The sequence below is a fragment of the Bos indicus genome, chromosome 4 (assembly GCF_029378745.1).
Source record: "Bos indicus isolate NIAB-ARS_2022 breed Sahiwal x Tharparkar chromosome 4, NIAB-ARS_B.indTharparkar_mat_pri_1.0, whole genome shotgun sequence".
NCBI classification, from domain to species: domain Eukaryota; kingdom Metazoa; phylum Chordata; class Mammalia; order Artiodactyla; family Bovidae; genus Bos; species Bos indicus.
In genome coordinates this window covers 30,690,170-30,709,073 of record NC_091763.1, presented here as the reverse complement: position 1 = coordinate 30,709,073, position 18,904 = coordinate 30,690,170, and the positions used below count along the sequence as shown (strand labels likewise).

The 18,904-nt window shown below is 39.8% G+C and overlaps 1 protein-coding gene across 1 annotated transcript in view; it reads right to left on the bottom strand.

The window, feature by feature from the left end:
* DNAH11 (dynein axonemal heavy chain 11) overlaps positions 1 to 18,904 on the bottom strand; it is a 368,614-nt gene that overhangs the window by 309,772 nt on the left and 39,938 nt on the right. The window contains exons 10-14 of the mRNA XM_070787580.1: positions 12,987 to 13,124; positions 12,548 to 12,672; positions 11,803 to 11,998; positions 6,253 to 6,357; positions 5,709 to 6,101 (exon numbers count right to left, since the gene is read on the bottom strand). Of these exons, the coding sequence (XP_070643681.1) occupies positions 5,709 to 6,101; positions 6,253 to 6,357; positions 11,803 to 11,998; positions 12,548 to 12,672; positions 12,987 to 13,124 (957 nt within the window). The remainder of the gene's footprint in view (positions 1 to 5,708; positions 6,102 to 6,252; positions 6,358 to 11,802; positions 11,999 to 12,547; positions 12,673 to 12,986; positions 13,125 to 18,904) is intronic.

Sequence of the window (18,904 nt, the reverse complement as noted above, 5' to 3'; positions counted from 1 at the left end):
AGGTGGAAGCATTCACATCTGTGTGTTGTATATGACCCACACCGCTGGAGCTGGGCAGTACACACCCCAGACAGCTGTGCACAGCAGTCCTGTCTCCACTGCGGAAACCAGAAAGAAGTACAGAGGTCAAAGGGGTGAAAAAAATCCTCAAAGACTATCTTAAAGAGTTCAGGCTCTGCATCTTGAAGGTATAAAACAAAGACCTAAAATGCATCCAGCATCCCATTAATAGGAACGAGAACTAGAAGCCAGGCCTCCTGACTCCTCAAAGCAGGGTTCTTTGCAACACGTCACAGTAATACACCTGTGATTTCCTCACTGTTCCTACTTTCTCATATCAAGAGACTCAGTGTATATCACTACAGTGCCACTTACAAGAAGTTGTTGTAGTTTCAACAATTTACAGTATAGGGAGGAAGAGAAATAGAAGGGAGAGCTTTGGGTGACTGAATGATCACTCAGGTCCCTTCCAGACCCAATCGTCCACGGTTCTGCCCTTCTCATCATCTTAGATGCTGACTACAGACATGCACTGAGAATCGACAGCCACAAGGGCATGGCATGAAAAGGCAGAGCTTACCCACCTGCTGCTGGCTTTCCCAAAACCACACTCCTCACTGGAAGTCTGAGGACCAAGCTCAAAATGATGAGCTAATAAGAGGTGGGGCAATCATTTAAAACACAGACTACAGAAACAAGTAATTGCTTCATTTCTATTTTAAAGTTGCACTCCCTCAAACTGGAAGCTCTCCACAGTTTCTGGTGACTTCAAAGCTTCTTAGTTTTTTACTTAAAGGCATAAAGCAGAGTTTACTTACCAGTAGAAAAACTCCAAACTTATTCTGTGAGAATAACACAACAAAACCTTGCTTATAACTATTTCCAGTCATATATTGGCAACAATTTCAATGCATTTTGATCAGGATTCATAAATTTTACTGGTCTAAACCCCCAAGTCACTGTTTGGGGAGTCCACTTTTTTATTATCAAGAAAATACAATAGAAGAAGCTAATCATAACCCATCATCTGTCCTCCATGACACAGATTCTAAGGCATGAACACTCCTAAGTGTGTCCTGAAAGTCAGCATAATTCACAGTACCTTGGCAAACTAGGAATAGTCAACGGAATGAGTAAGTTAAGATACTGCTGAAAAAACTTTCTCTTTACATATCATAACATCCCTTTGATTCCCTCAAGCCTTGTTTAGTCGCTAAGTCATATCTGACTCTTTTGAGATCCAATGGACTTGTAGCCCGCCAGACTCCTCTGTCCATGAGATTTCCCAGGCAAGAATATTGGGGTGGGTTGCCGTTTCTTTCCCCTGGGGATCTTCCCGACCCAGGGATCAAACCTGCATCTCCTACATAGGCAGGCAGATTCTTTACCATTGAGCCACCCGGGAAGCCCCAGCTACCCAGGCCTTAGGGAGAGCCTTCAGCGGGAGCATGGCCCTACCCACACCTTGATTTCACACTTTTAGCCTCCAGTCAGTGTGAGAATACAATTCAGTTGTTCTAAGACATCCATCTGTGGTACTTTGTTACAGAATTTGTTACTCTGTTACTAGCAGCCCGAGAGTGCTAACACAGGCAGTCAGCAAAGCCTTATAAGTGTTACCAGTAGGGAAAACTAATACTTCCTTAGATATTTCAGACAAACTTGCAAGTGAACAGAGTCTTTGAAACCCATATGCATTTTTCTCTTTTTTCCCCCCTATTTTGTGACACTCAGTACAGCATATCAAATGTCCCATACGTTACTTTTTAGTGAATGCATTTGCTGCTTTTCTTCACAGAATTCCAAAGCCAGTCTATGCAAAAATCTCCGCTTGGGTGGACATCTCTAACTAACATGCCCAAAGACAAATCCTGTCTTTTCTCTACAACATCTTGCTCTCCCATAGCCCTCCTCATGTCAGTAAAGGGAAACTATTTTCCCAGTGGCCCAGACCAAAAACCTCAATTTCATCTTCGACTTCTCTGTCCCCTGACTTGTCACAGAAGATATTCTTGGCTCTGCCTTCAAAATACATCCAGCACATGACTACTCTTTACCACTGTCACCCTGACCTAAGCCATCATCACCTGGATTGTAGACTCATCCCCTCATGGTCTCTCTCTCTACCATCTCCTGCCTCCCATTTCACTCAACAGGGAAGGCCTATGAGCAGAGAGTCTCTGGCTGCTATTTCCCCTTAGAGCAAAACCCAAAGTTCTCAAAATGGCCTGCTGATCCTGTGTGATTTGCCCCTTAAAAGCAGGCACTCAGTTATGTCTGACTCTTTGCAACCCCAAGGACTATAGTCCGCAAGTTCCTCTGTCCATGGAATTTCCCAGCAAGAATACTGGAGTGGGTTGTCATTCCCTTCTCCAGGGGATCTTCCTGACCCAGGATGGATATCATGTCTCTTGCACTGAAGGCAGATTCTTTCCTGAGTCACCAGGGATTTGTCCTTAGTCCCTTTCAAACGTAATTATGTGCAATTATTCCCCTTGGAAATTACGCTTCAGGCAGGCTGGCTCTCTAACTGATCCTTAGATATGCTACCCATTACTGTTCAGTCCCTAAGTCGTGTGTGACTCTTTGTGACCCCATGGACTGCAGCATGGCAGGCTTCCCTGTATCCTTCATTATCTCCCAGAGTTTTCAAACTCATGTCCACTGAGTCGGTGATGGTATCCAACCATCTCATCCTCTGCCACCCCCTTCTCTTTTTGCCTTCCAATCTATCCCAGCATCAGTGTCCTTTTCTACTCTTTGCATCAAGTAGCCAAAGTATTGGAACTTCAGCTTCAATATCGGTCCTTCCAATAAATATTTGGGGTTAATTTCCTTTAGGATTGACTGGTTTGACCTCCTTGCAGTCCAAGGGACTCTCAAGAGTCTTCTCAAACACCACAGTTCAAAAGCATCAATTCTTCAGTTCTCAGCTTTCTTTATAGTCTCACTCTCTCATCCATACATGACTACTGGAAAAACCATAGCTTTGACTAGACAGACCTTTGTTGGTAAAGGAATGTCTCTGCTTCTTAATATGCTGTCTAGGTTGGTCATAACAATTCAAAAACATCAGTTCTTCAGCACTCAGCTTTGTTTATGGTCCAACTCTCACATCGGTATATAACTACTGGAAAAACCAGAGCTTTGACTCTGAGACCTTTGTTGGCAAAGTGATGTCTTTGCTTTTTAATACACTGACCGGGTTTATCATTGCTTTGTCATGCGACCGATACTCCTGTAGCTTTTGTACTTTGATACTAGAACATCCTTCTTTTGTTTTCCACACAGTACTTTCCTTTTCAGTTCTCAGCAGAAATGCTACCTCAGTAAAGAGGTCCTTCTAACCACCTCAAATACAACATCCACCCTGCCTGCCACTGATTCTCTCTCTTGCCATCTCTGTTTATTTTTCACCCCTGCTCCTATGATCAACTGAGGTACTATTATCTATTTTTTATTTTCTCTTTCTCTATTCCCTGACAAGGGTGTATGGTTTAAGAAACAAGAGTCTTTTTTCGTTTGCTTTGCTTTCTGTCTTCTGTTCTTTGCTCTTGCTTTATTTTGTATCTTCTCCTACCTTGATAACTCTGGAATAGTGCCTATCACTGCTTCAAAAGCTCAAGTACTTGTTGTAAGGAGAGTAACTACCGGTGTCACCCTTAGTGGGTGGTTGAGAGGGTTACATGAGATGATGTCAACAAGATGGATGTCACACAGAGCATTTGCCCAACAGTGGTAGCTACTGACAGCATTCAAAACAGGTGATAACTATGACCAAGACAACAACCCCATTTCTAGCCTCTCTGTTTTACCAAAAGATCCCATATTCCTATCTCTTCCCTCAGACATGAGCACAGTAAGGTCTAAGAAATGACAGGCAAGTAATACAAATTCCTCCATTTTCAATGCTTAGTAAAACCATACATAAAGCTCTTTTGGGTCCAATAAAAGAGCCCTTCTGAACTATTTCAAATCCTAAAGGATGATGCTGTTAAAGTGCTGCACTCAATACGCCAGCAAATTTGGAAACCTCAACAGTGGCCCGAGGACTGGAAAAGGTCAGTTTTTATTCCAATACCAAAGAAGGGCAGTGCTAAATAATATTCAAACAATTGTGCTCCTTTTCACATGCTAGCCAGGTTACGTTCAAAATCCTTCAAGCTAGGCTTCAGTAGTATGCAAATGTATAAGATGTACAAGCTGGGGCTTGAAGAGGTAGACAAACCAGAGATCAAATTGCCAACATTTGTTAGATCATGGAGAAAGCAAGGCAGTTTCAGAAAAGCAACTACTTCTGCTTCACTGACTATGCTACAGCCTTTGACTGTGTGGATCACAACAAACTGTGGAAAATTCTTTAAAAGATGGGAATACCAGACCACCTTCCCTATCTCCTGAAAAATCTGTAAGCAGGTCAAGAAGCAACAGTTAGAACCAGACATAGAACAACAGACTGGTTCAAAATGGAAAAGGAGAATGACAAGGCTGTATATTGTCACCCTGTTTATTTAACTTATATGCAGAGTACATCATGAGAAATGTCAGGCTGTGTGAATCACAAGCTGGAATCAGGATTGCCAGGAGAAATATTAACAACCTCACACATGCAGATGGTACCAGTCTCATGGCAGAAAGTGAAAAGGAACTAAAGAACGTCCTGATGAAGGTGAAAGAAAAGCGTGAAAAAGCTGGATTAAAACTCAACATTCAAAAAACTAAGATCATGGCATCTGCCCCATCATTTCACAGCAAAGGGAAGGGAAAAAAAATGGAAGAAGTGATAGCTTTTATTTTCTTGGGCTCCAAAATAACTTCAGACAGTGACTATAGCCATGAAACTCACAGACACTTGTTCCCTGGAAGGAAAGCTAAGACATACCCAGACAGTGTATTAAAAAGCAGAGACATCACTTTGCCAACAAAGTCCGTACAGTCAAAACTATGGTTTTTGCAGTAGTCATGTATGGATGTGAGAGTTGGACCATAAAGAAAGCTAAGAGCCAAAAAAGTGATGCTTTCAAACTGTGGTGCTGGAGAAGACTCTTGAGAGTCCCTTGGACTGCTAGGAGATCCAACCAGTGTATCCTAAAGGAAATCAACCCTGAATATTCAATGGAAGCACTGATGCTGAAGCTCCAATACTTTGGCCACCTGATGCAAAGAGCTGACTCACTGGAAAAGACCCTGAAGCTGGGAAAGATTGAGGGCAGGAGGAGAAGGGGACTACAGAGAATGAGATGGTTAGACAGCATCACTGACTCAATGCACATGATTTTGAGCAAAGTCTGGGAGACAGTGAAGGACAGAGGGAAGACTGGTGTGCTATAGTCCATGGGGTTGCAGAGTCGGAAAGGACTAAGTGACTGAACAAAAGAAACAAACTTAATGAAAGGAGCTGCTATAAACTTTGAAGCCTTAAAAGCAAGTATGGCTGGGGGGCTTGGTAACTTCCTGTTGGTCCAGTGGGTAAGGATTCGCTTTCCAATGCAGGGGACACAGGCTCCACCCGTGGTCAGAGAACTAAGATCCCAGCATCGCACAGCAACTACGAGCCTGAACACTAACTACTGAGTCTGCACACTCTGGTGCCTGCACAACACAACTCCAGAGAAGCCCACATGCTACAGGGAAGATCCTACATGTTGCAAGTAAGACCTGGTGCAGCAAATAAACAAATAGAAATTAAAAAAGAAAAAGGCAAGTACCTCAACCAAGTTGTGTATCTTGCAGCCGTCTTCCCGGATTCGCTTGTATTTTTTCGTAAATAATTCACTCTTGTCCTCCCAAGTCATGGTGGTCTCCCGCCTGTGTTCTCTCCTGGGAAGGAGCGGGCACTCGGCCCAAGCCCGCAGGGTCTGCTGGATCACTCTGACGTTATTCTGCGCACGCTCCACTCTGCGCTCCAGCTCTGAGGTGGCCATCCTTACCCTCTTGATATCCTCCCAGCAGTCATCCTGCCATGTCAGCGATGTGGCGGCTGCCTGCAGTTCCTCATCCACCGTCCTCAGCTCGTCCTCAATCAGGGGGTATTCAACTTCCAGAAGAGTCTGTTTCAGCTTATTATATCCGTGCACAAGAAGTTCAAGATTTCCAATGTACTGAGCAAAAGAAAACCCCGAAACAAAAAGCACCACATATGTTACAGCTGCTTTCTCTTGGAGCCATGAAAGTATCATAGGTCTACATGTTAATAATTAAAATTCCAACTATTTCTTTTCAAAATCTGCCCCAATATCTGAAAACACAGACCTTTAAGAGAGTGTTTCTTTTTTTGAAGATGGTGAAGGCTGAATCTGGTATGTCTGATTTCTTCAACATCAAAAGGTATTTCACTTCTCTTAATACGGCCACTAGCTATTAAAAGAAAAGCAAGAATTATTACATATTTTAAGGATATCCATCTAGTTAAAGCTATGGTTTTTCCAGTAGTCATGTATGGATCTGAAAGTTGAAAATTAAAGAAAGCTGAATGCCAAAGAACTGATGCTTTTGAACTGTGGTGTTAGAGGAGACTCTTGAGAGTCCCTTGGACTGCAAAGAGATTCAACCAGTCCATCCTAAAGGAAATCAGTCCTGAATACTCATTGGAAGGATTGATGGTAAAGTTGAAACTCCAACACTTTGGCCACCTGATGTGAAGAACTGATTCACTGGAAAAGATCCTGATGCTGGGAAAGACTGAAGGCAGGAGGAGAAGCGGATGACAGAGGATGAGATGGCTGAATGGAATCAGACTCAATGGACATGAGTTTGAGCAAGCTCTGGGAGTTGGTGATGGACAGGGAGGCCTGGGGTGCTGCAGTCCATGGGGTCACAAAGAGTCAGACATGACTGAGTGACTGAACTGAACTGACTGAAGGATACCATTCTATTTTAACACAAGTTAACATCAAAATGCTTGTAATTTCATCAGTGATTATCATATTTTCAAACTGTCAGGGCAGAGAGGTTTTTGTTTCTTATGCTTTTTCAAAGCAATAATGATACATTCCATATGACATAGAAGTATATAACTAATAAAGGTAGATAAGTTACTTACAAAACAGAAAGAGACTCACAGACTTAGAAAATGAACTTATGGTTGCCAGGGGGAAGGAATAGTTAGGGAGTTTGGGAAGTTCAGGTACCCACTGCTATATTTACAATAGATAAGCCTACTGTACAGCACACAGAACTCTACTCAGTTATGTACCATCCTGGATGAGAGGGGGTTTTGGAGGAGGATGGACACATATATATGTAGAGCTAAGTCCCTTCGCTGTTCATCTGAAACTATCACAACATTGTTTATTAGCTATACACCAATACAAAATTAGTTTAAAAAAGTAATAATATAGGCAGAAATCACTGGTTGTGGCTCACTGTCAGAGAAAAAATTCAAGCAACATCTACATGAAGGTCTGAAATGGAAGGCCATAAATGGACCTCGACCTTTTCCCAGCACTGTTAGTTCTGTTATAATGCTTATTTTGAAAACGTGACATCATTATATACCAGAGAGGAATTTGAGTATGCCACAAGTTTTGTCTTTGCTTATCTGCAGATTTATCCACAAGAAATGCTACATAAATGCTAAAAACTGCGCCCAACTAAACTGAAGGTTTTATTAGGAAGACAAAATTTTCACACGCACACCTCATAAACATCCACTGCCATTTACACGTGAGTGATGACACACACCCATCCACTGCTGGTGGCAGGACTTTTGTCTGGTTTCAAATGACCCTCCTTCCCCCACTTCACAGTAACACACAAGTCGTAACGTACTTCTGAACAAACTTCGTGTCTTTGTCAGGAGAAAGTGTCAGTTCATTGGAGAATTTATCTATTACCTAGCCATTTAAAATGTATAAAAAAGTATGCTACCCTTTCTCCTGGTTTTGTTTCTGCTTTTTTCTTATTAGAGTATAGTTGCTGTGCAATGTTATATAAGTTACCGGTGTACAGTATGTTCACACTTTTTAAAGGTTATGCTTCATTTGTAGTTATTGTAAAGCATTTGCTGTATTCCCCATTTTATACAACATATATCCTTGTAGCTTATGTTATACCTAATAGTTCGAATCTTTTAACCCCTTACCCCTGGCTTGTCCCACCCCTTCCCTCTCCCCAGTAGTAACCACTAGTTTGTTTTCTGTATCTGTGAGTCTGTTTCCTTTTGTTATATTCACTCACGTGCTATATTTTTTAGATTCCCCATATAAGTGATACCACACACAGTTATTTGTTGTTCTGTCTGACCTTTATTTTTGATTATCACTGACAAAGCTTTTGAGCACTGTGCCCTGGCCCTCACATTCCCCTCAGTCCTGCACTTTTTATGTGCAGTCTTTCACTGTGAAGTGATTTTCAGGAACGCATATGTCATGTCAGAGCAGAACTGACTGTAGCCTTAATTCAAGGTTCTGAGGAAGAGACCACGCAACACGCTTTAGAAGGTAATCCAACTGACTTCCTCAGGTTGTCACTCCATGGTTTAACTAGTGCACTACATTTTGTGTGTTTATAATCCCTTGTGGCAGAATTGTAGGGATTATCTCCAAAACATCTCAGAAATTCATTTTTTATAAATTGGTTTTATGCGATCAGAAGGTAGAGAAAATCCTCAGTTCTCCAGGTTATACATTTATACACATGTCTTGAGGTTAATAAGAAAAATTAGGTGATGCTATTCTTTGTAGTATTTCAGAAAATGAATCAGAACTTGGGTACAGCCTGTGACTATTAAAGTCAGTGAGACTCCTATATAGTTTTCCTTCTGTCTGAAGAACTTTATAACATTTCTTGCAAGGTAACATTTCTGGCAACAAATTCCTTCAATTTTTGTTTGAGAAAGTATTTCTCTTTCACTCGTGAAGGATAATTTCACAGGGTACAGAATTCTAAGTTGGTGCTTTGCTTTTGTTTTTTCCCTTTAACACTTCAGATACTTCACTGAACTCTCTTCTTGATTTCTTGCATGGTTTCTGAGATGTCAGATGCAATTCTTACCTCTGCTCCTTTATAAATGAAGTGTCCCCCCCTCCCATCTTCTTTCAGAATGTTTCTATTTTTGACTTTCTGAAGTTTGAATATGATTGTGGGGAGGGGATTTATCCTGCTCGGTGTTCTCTGAGCTTCCTGGATCTGTACTTTGATGTCTAACATTAATCGGGGAAAATTCTCAGTCATTATTGCTTCAAACATTTCTTCTGTCCCTTTCTATCTTCTCCTCTGGTATTTCCATTATAGCCATCATACTTTTGTAGTTGTCCCACAGTTCTTGGATAGTCCGTCCTGTTCTGTTCTGTTCTGGGAATTTTTTCCTCAGTCTTTTTTCTCTTTATTTTTCAGTTTTGGAAGTTTCTAGCATCATATCCTCAAGCTCAAAGCTCTTTCCTTGGCATGTCCAGTCTACTAATGAGCCCATCAAAGGCATCCTTCATGTCTGTTACAGTGGGTTTGATCTCCAGCATTTCTTTTTCATTCTCTCTTAGAATTTCCATCTTTCTCTTTACATCATCTGGTTTGGCATATTGTCTACTTTTCCAATTAAGGCTCTTAACATATTAGTTGTAGGTTTCTAAATTCATAATCTGATAATTCCAACATTTCCACCATATCTGATTCTGGTTCTGATGCTTAGTCTCCTCAAACTGTGTTTTTGCCTTTCAGAATGCCTTGTAAACTTTTATCGAAAGGTAGACAAGATATACTAGGTAGACAGGATACATTGTAGTCAACAGACCTTTAGTGATGTGAGAGTAAGGTTTGGGGTAGGGAAGGGTTGCATAATCCTGCTATCAGGTCTCAACTTTTTGGTGAGCTGGTGGACCATGCCCTTCACCAGTGCTTCTCGGTTCTCACTCCCCACCCATAGGTGGGATAGCATAGCTAGAGTGGCCTGGAGTTGGCACTTCCCTTCCCCCAGGTAGGCCAGGCCCTGGGAAGACAGCTTCTCCTCAGAGCAGACCTTGTTGAGAAGAACAGAAGTCTCTGGCACATTTCAAAGTGGTCCTTTCCTTTCCTCCTGCCGGAAGTATTTTCCTCCAGGATTCACTGGAGGAGCTTCCCTGATAGCTCAGTTGGTAAAGAATCCACCTGCAATGCAGGAGACCCCAGTTCAATTTCTGGGTGGGAAAGATCTGCTGGAGAAGGGATAGGCTACCCACTCCAGTATTCTTGGGCTTCCCCTGTGGCTCAACTGGTAAAGAATCCACCTGCAATGCGGGACACCTGGGCTGGGAAGATTCCCTGGAGAAGGGAAAGGCTACCCACTCCAGTACTCTGGCCTGGAGAATTCCAAGGACTGTATAGTCCACAGGGTCGCACAGAATCAGACATGACTGAGCAACTTTCACTTTCACTATTCACTGCAGATGAGTGAGGACCTGGTGGAGCTCCAGGAAGTAAAAAACTCCCAGAAACGTAAGCTCCACCTCCAGTGACTGGGCACCCCTGAAGTTTAGGATGTGTTTTTGCTTTCTCTTACCAAGTTTCAGTTGTCATAATTAAGTGTACTATATGTTGATTTGATACATTTATATGTTGCAATGTGACTATCACTGTGGTGCTCACTAACAGCTGTATCATGTCACATAATTATCATTCCCTTTTTTTTTGTTTTTTTTTTTTTTTTGTGGCAGGAACAATTATGATCTAGTCTCTTGGCAACTCTGAAGTTTATGACTCGGTATTATTGACCATAATCACTATGTGATGCATTACCTCTCCCACCTGAAGTTTTCAGCTCTCAGACTTGTCCACACTGAGCCTCCAGCAATTTGTCGATTACAGGTTAGGTTTCCCTACACTGGTGCTGGCTCCCAAGGCTATGGTTTTTCCTGTGGTCATGTATGGATGTGAGAGTTGGACTGTGAAGAAGGCTGAGCGCTGATGAATTGATGCTTTTGAACTGTGGTGTTGGAGAAGACTCTTGAGAGTCCCTTGGACTGCAAGGAGATCCAACCAGTCCATTCTGAAGGAGATCAGCCCTGGGATTTCTTTGGAAGGAATGATGGTAAGCTGAAACTCAGTACTTTGGCCACCTCATGTGAAGAGTTGACTCACTGGAAAAGACTCTGATGCTGGGAGGGATTGGAGGCAGGAGGAGAAGGGGACGACAGAGGATGAGATGGCTGGATGGCATCACTGACTCGATAGACGTGAGTCTGAGTGAACTCCGGGAGTTGGTGATGGACAGGGAGGCCTGGCGTGCTGCAATTCATAGGTTCGCAAAGAGTTGGACACGACTGAGCAACTGATCTGATCTGATCTGATGTTTTGTTTTTAAATTAACTATATTTATGTATAATTTATATATAATAAAATGTACCCATTTTAAGTAAAAAAATACATAAATAAAAAATAAAGTCAGTGAGACTAATTTTCTCACCTCCTAGGCATAAAGTTGGACTACCATGAGACAGGGCCAGAAAACATAAGCCAGAAAAAAACTGATCAAAGACTATTGATTCTGTTCAATTAAACTGACATCTATTGAATGTTATCAAGTGCCAAATACTATGTTAGACACACAAACACAAAGATGAAATACGATGGACCTGACTCTCAAGTAACTCATTATCCAGTCAAGTGGAAGTAGTAAATAAATAATTACAAGACAAAATAAGAAAATAATTGATATAAAATTTGGTAAACAAATCTTTAAAGGAGACATAAAGAAGCTGTTTTAAGTTACAGTCCTCATAGCTCTGACATTTTCCCAAAATAAAATATTTATAAATGACTGGAGGTATTAGGCATACACTTATAATAAAAAGGGCATTTGTAAAACATTTTAAAAACATTAAACCCTACCTTTGGGTCAAAGTTGACACTGAGAAGACCACTTGTGGCACTGAATTTAACTAAGGGCTGATTCAAATTAAATTCACAGATTTCATTCACATTGCTTTTCCATTCATTATAGATATGATCTTCAAATTGGTTCAGCAAAGTTGTCATCTCAACATACTTCTGATAAACCAAGGTATCATCAGGACTTTCCAAGAATCTGTAGGAATATGGTTTTTCCATATATTAGAGAAGCTTCAGCTTAATTACTTTATAATAATACACACTAGAAAATGTAACACTATAAACCAGGAAGAAAACCAATAAAGGTCAAACAATGCTTCTTCCCAGTCTTTGTTTAAAAAAGATAGTTATAAAATAAATGGAATGCCAAACATTTAAATCAAATAGCAACAGGTTGTCAATCCCTATCCCTACAAAGAAAAGAGAAAGATATAAAAGTCTGCAAAAAAAAAAAAAAAAGGAATGCTAGTTATTGGAGAAAGGAAAAACAGTAACAAAAATTATCAGCATATTTTGGATGAAATGGAAAAGTGAAAAGGAAAAAAAAGACCCAAAACATAGAAATATAGGAAGTTCTAAGTCCTATTAAGCATACTCCAAACCATGGGAATAAATCCCTCTCAACAAGCCAGACAATGACAAGAGTTAAATAAGGCAATAAGCACTAAAATGAAGAGCTCACCACTCTATATCAAAATTGCCTGTGTCACAGGGATAGTGTTACCAGGAAAGCCTAACTACTTACAGATAACGGAGAGATGCAAAGTTTGACCAAAACATCTGAAGTCGGTCAAGAACCTCTTTAGCCCATTTGATATTTCCTGAAGTAAATGGCATATTCTTGTTAAGAACTACATTTCCTTGTTCAATCTGCAAATTGATATTGTGGTGAAGAGGAAGAAAGGGAACATTTAATGAGAGTACACTCCAACCTTGTGAACAATTGCTCATTTTGGCACTTTTACAGAATAAATACATAAAGCACATGTGCTAAGTAACTTGGTTGGTAGAAGAGTTAAGGTCCTAAAGCAGATTATTCATATCCATAGGAAACCAGTTAAATAAAAGCATAACAACTTCAGTGCCTGTATCTCACCTTTAGGTATCACTCAGTGTAGTTCTACTTGACACCCTGACCCACAATATGATGCTGTGAATGTGCCAGACTTTATCCCCCCACTCACCTGTCTGATGTGTTCATTATACAATTGCTTACACATATCCAACTCTGCACTGAACATGTGCACAAGTGTGCTGTAATGTGGGCTGAAAATTTCCATGACAACTGGTTTCTCAAGAAAATTCCCAAATACGGTCAAAAGCTATAAAAAAAATCAAAGTGAAAGAAAGGTTAACCACCATAGGCTGTTAATACAAATACTCAGTTCACTATTTCCCCCATTAAACCTCCTCCATGACTAGATACAGAGCAAACATTTAGATCTATGCAAGTATCCTGCAAGGTCTCCAAATCGAAAACACATCTTTGCATCTCACTAAAATTTCTACACATCCAATAAAGCAAATTCTAAATGTAAAGCAGTTTCCCTTCCTCACCAGAAAGTGAAGAGTCAGAAACGAACCTCTGTTAGCAATCCCTGATCACAGCTGACACTATTACTTCCTGTTGGGCACCAGGAAATGTAGAAGATGCTTTGCAGATTTAAGAACAGAAGCAAGACTGTATACTTTTTATTTGCTCTTCTCTCCTACATACTGGACTGCAAAGAGATCAAACCAGTCAATCCTAAAGGAAATCAACCCTGAATATTCACTGAAAAGACTGATGCTGAAGCTCCAATCCTTTGGCCACCTGATGTGAAGAACTGACTCACTGGAAAGGACTCTGATGCTGGGAAAGATTACGGGCAGTAGGAGAAGGGACAACAGAGGATGAAATGGTTAGATGGCATCCCCAACTCAATGGACATGAATCTGTGCAAACTCCAGGAGATAATATAGGACAGGGGAGGCTGGTGTACTGCAGTCTATTGGGTTGCAAAGAGCTGGACATGAGTTAGCAACTGAACCACAACCTACACATATACCCTTTGAAATAAGAATATCCATACTGAGGACCTCCAGGTCACACAATAATAATCATTACAGTTACCCTGTGATAGACGATGAAGGAAAAGAATGTGAAAAAAGAATGTGCATATATATATATGTATGTATAACTGAAACACTCTGCTATACAGCAGAAATTGACAACATTGTAAATCAACTATACCTTCAGTAAAATAAATTCTAAATACATAGTTATACTGGAAGCATCAGTCACAGGGACTGTCCTGTCTATGCCCACGCGTGTTTTGTACCACAGGAACCAGGCCCCCCCAAAGCAGCAGCTGGTGCAGCAGTAGCGACCTGTTCCAATGACACCCACTCCACAGGCGGACGGTTCCTTCAGTGTCAGAGTCGTAGTTGAAACCTACGCTTTGAGATAATCAGATTCTTTCTCAGAAAAAGAATTAGGGCATGGCAGGTTGAACCAATGCCAGTAAAATTATCAGTGAAGACAAATCACAGTTGAGCCTTGAACAAAATGACCTTCAACTGCATGGATCTACTGTTACACAAAATTTTATCAATAAAGACACTGGAAAAGTTTTATGGAGATTTGAGACAATTTGAAAAGACTCTCAGATAAACCATGTTGCCAAAAAATATCAAAAATTTAAGATGCATCATGAATGCATTAAATATATGTAGATACTAGTCTATCCTTACAGAGATATAAGGATCTATTTAATATAAAAATGTGTAGTCTTCTGTTTTATAACTTTGCTTTCAAAAAATTACATTACCAAACAGTATACCTCTCTCATAACTGAAGAAATTGCCTATCAGCCTATCACCAGTTTTAAGTAACAATGTTACCAATATCATATTATGAATATGACTGTAATACTCTATGCCATAAAAATTTCATCATAATTCAGTTATTAGTACATAGGCTAGGTTATTGTGGGACAGTCCTGTCAATTGCTCTAGGATACCAGAAAACAATCATGCTGAAAAAAAGAAGCAATAATTCAATCACTGATAAAATGCAGCAATCATGAATTCATTTTTGCTGCTTCATTTTATCAATGTATGAATCACACATGTAAAGAAATATGAATTTCTTTTTCATATTATCTTTTCAGTTTTTTTTTATGTCTAATGTTGGTAATACATGTGTGTACCATGTAAGAAGATATTGATATAGGTACACAATACCGATGCAGGTATTGACAGATGATTCATCTTGTAGAGACGACAAACTCAAAAAATCAACAGAATACAGTCCTGTAAGCGTGTTTTTTCTTCCTTATGATTTTTCTTAATAACTCTTCTTTCTAGCTTACTTTCTTGTAGGAATACATTATACAATACATATAACACACGAACTGTGTATCCTTTGACCACTCATTATTGCAAAGCTTCTGGTCAAAACTAGCCTATTCTTAGTTAAGTCTGAGGGGAACCAAAAGTTAAACACTGATTTTCAACTATGAAGGGGATCAGCATTGTTCAAGGATCAACTGTCCTAGCAAGCAGGGGAAGCCAATGAGTACGGGGACAGAAAAAGCAGACATGTGAACCAAAACACCATCACACACCCAGCAAGCTGCTGAGTGTAAGCCCACAATTCCTGTTGATTGGTTATGGAGCCCTCAGATTTTAAACTAATCTTGACCAACCACGAGTTTTCACAAAGCTTAGGGGTCTGGTGAGGCTAACTTTGGTTTTCTATTGTCCTCCTGTCTTTTTTTCTAATCTGTGGGGATTCTTCTGTGCATCAGTGTGAGACAGCTTTCTTTGCAAGAAAAATAATGTAGTAAAAATGCATATTTTTATAAAAGCAATGTTTACAGAACGCTGACTAGGTGCCCAGGCACTGTATTTTAAGGGAGTTAAAAATGCTGTTCTCACATGCTCCAGATAAAGAAACTGAGTTGCGGGCAGGGGACGACTTGCCCGAGTTGGCAGAGCTAAGACAGAGTCATCACTTGACACTGGCGCTGAGCGGTCTGGCGCCGGGGCAGCCTCGGCTACCTTGTGCGGCCTCCCATCAGCCCAGGTGCCACTTAAAACTGTTCTTTTGTTAGTTACTTACTCTGTGTGGGCTTCAGAAAATGTTAGTTATTAGGCCTGTTCCATAGATACTTTCTTTGAAATAAAAAGAAGTATTTCCTCAAAATAACTAAGTATCATCAAGTGGCAGAAAACTATATACCAAGATTCCTGCCCTGTTAGTGATGTGACATGGCTAAAGATAGAGCTTTGTTATTCCTCTCAGAACTACACTAATGGGTGTATCCCCAAAATTGCTGTTGTTAAAAAGCAGCATCACTGTAAACATTTTGTAAAGATTTCCTAAAAACTACTCACTATAAAAAAAATCAACACAAAGAAAAAAATTATACAAACAGAAATGGAGATCTAACCATATCTTTGAGGCAATTGAAATAAACACATGCTGGCCTTTTTTCTAGTAATATCAATTAGAACTACTGTAAAACTGTTGGTGGGAAAGAAATTGGTGCAGCCGCTATGAAGAAAAGTGTGGAGATTCCTTAGGAAGAGGGAGAGGGTGGGACGGTTTGGGAGAATGGCATTGAAATACGTATAATATCATATATAGAAAGAGTCGCCAGTCCAGATTCGATGCACGATACTGGATGCTTGGGGCTGGTGCACTGGGACAACCCAGAGGGATGGTATGGGGAGGGAGGAGGGAGGAAGGTTCAGGATGGGGAACACATGTATACCTGTGGCGGATTCATTTCGATGTTTGGCAAAACCAATACAATATTGTAAAGTTTAAAAATAAAATAAAATTAAAAAAATTAAAATAAAATAAAATGAAAAAAAAAAAACAAGAAAAAAAAAATCTACAAATACAGCTACCATATGATCCAGCAATCCCACTCCTAGGCATATATCCAGGGAAAACCATGGCTCAAAAGAATGCATGCGCCCCAGTACTCACTGTAGCACTATTCACAATAGCCAAGACTTGGAAGCAACCTAAACGTCCATTGACAGATGACAGATAAAGAAGATACTGTATGCATATAATGGAATATTACCCAGCCATAAAAATAATGAAATAATGCTATTTGCAGCAACATGTAATCATCATACAAAATCAAGTTAGTTAGAGAAAGACAAATATGTGATATCACTTACATGTGGAATCTAACAAATGATACCAATGAACTTACTTACAAAAAAAAAAACAGACTCATGTACATAGAAAACAAAACTTAGGGTTACCAAACGGGAAACGGTGAGGGGAGGGATAAATTAGGAGTTTGAGGTTAACATACTGACATTGCTATTATAAAAAAAAATAATCAACGACATGTTGTTTAGCACAGGAAACTATACTCAGTATCTTGTAATAATCTATAAAAGAATTTTAAAAAGAATATATATGTATATATGTGTAAAACCAAACCACTTTGCTGACCACCTGTAACTAACACATTGTAAATCAACTATATTTCAATATAAAGTACTGTAGAAACTACTAAATATTTAAACTCCGCTTGGTTAGTTGCCACTGAGCAAAATGCAAAGTATTAACTTTTCTTCTTACAACCACTGTTCTGTTACATTTGGACTTTATGTTAACATTCTGAAGCAAAAACGGCCTTAAAGGTTTCATAAAGAATTGGACTCTAACTACAGTAAGGAAACACACCTATTTCACAGCGTCCTCTTTCAAACCCTTTTTATGTCAACTACAACTGAAACAATACTAGAAGCTTCCCAGCCACATCTCATTTTGCCCAGCTGACGTGCTTAGTGGAACTTAACTCCAAGTGTAAAATAGGAAAGAGAGAGAAAATATTTTGGGGGGAGGTAGTAAAGCCAGAAATTAGTAGTTAAAGTCTTAACTTTTAAAGCAGTACATATTACCTTAATTTTTCAACATCGCAGATAAATAAAAATTATCTTCCAGGATGAGAATAAAGGTCATTTGAACTTCTGGTTTCCTTGTCACATCAGCGCTAAGAGCTTTTTTATGAAGACAACAGATTCTGTCCTTCATATCAATCTCGAAAGAGTCAAGACTGATACTCAATACATGCTTCCTTCCTAAATATTCCATTAGAGGTCTGTAAGGTTTACCTTGATTTTCTTCTACTTCTCGGTTTCATTATGCAATATTTATGTTTTTCCTAAATTTGTCTCTTTTTCAGATTTTTTTAAATCTATTGCCGTATGAACCACATACACTTCACAATTTTCTAGTGTTCTGTTATTTCACCTAAAGACTTTTCTCAATACTTACCTTACATACTTCAGTCTCCATGTAGAGATACTGTAAATTTTAAAAAGCCTTCCATCAGCATTTTGTTTTAATGTTTATTGAATGCTAACTCTGCCACAGTTTTATACTGTTGGCTTTCAGGGCCCTTCCTGCTCATGGCTTTGCTGGGTCCTGGTCTTTAGAGTCTGCAGGTATTTACTCCCCAGGACACAACAGTAACTGGGCAGAGTTCATCAACCTGGACCTATAGTAGAAATAATTTTCTCCTTAAATACACAACCCTGTCATTTTTTTCCTTCTGCCACGACTCTTGCTGCAGTTTATCTCCATCTGCGTGTCATTGCAGGACTGTGACAACCAGTCAGCCCTGCTAATGTCACAGTTATTAAGTGGCTGCTTTATATAAAGGATTGCAAAAGGTGAGCTAAATATAACAAAAGCTCTAAGATGATGCCCCACCCCTGGAGAGCTTATAAGGGCAGCAGCTTATGCTGTGTTTTTCAGTAGACAAGGTACAAATATGCTGAGAATCAAAGAAACAATACATGACAGTGAAGAGATAAAACTGTTAAGAAAAATAATTGGCATGTGAAAACAGAATCCATATGAATGCCTGTGAGAAAAGAGAAAAGGTAGGAGCCTCTGTAATTCAGATTTTCCTCCACATTCTTTCTTGCCATGATTTCCGAAAGTCTGAAAGGAAGTCCAGTAACAGAGAATATGATAGACTAGTGCATAGCCACTAAAAATGGCATTGTTGAAATCTGTTATTAAAGTAAAAATATTTATGATTCACTGCTTCTTGAAAAGGCTACAAAAAGATTGCAGAGT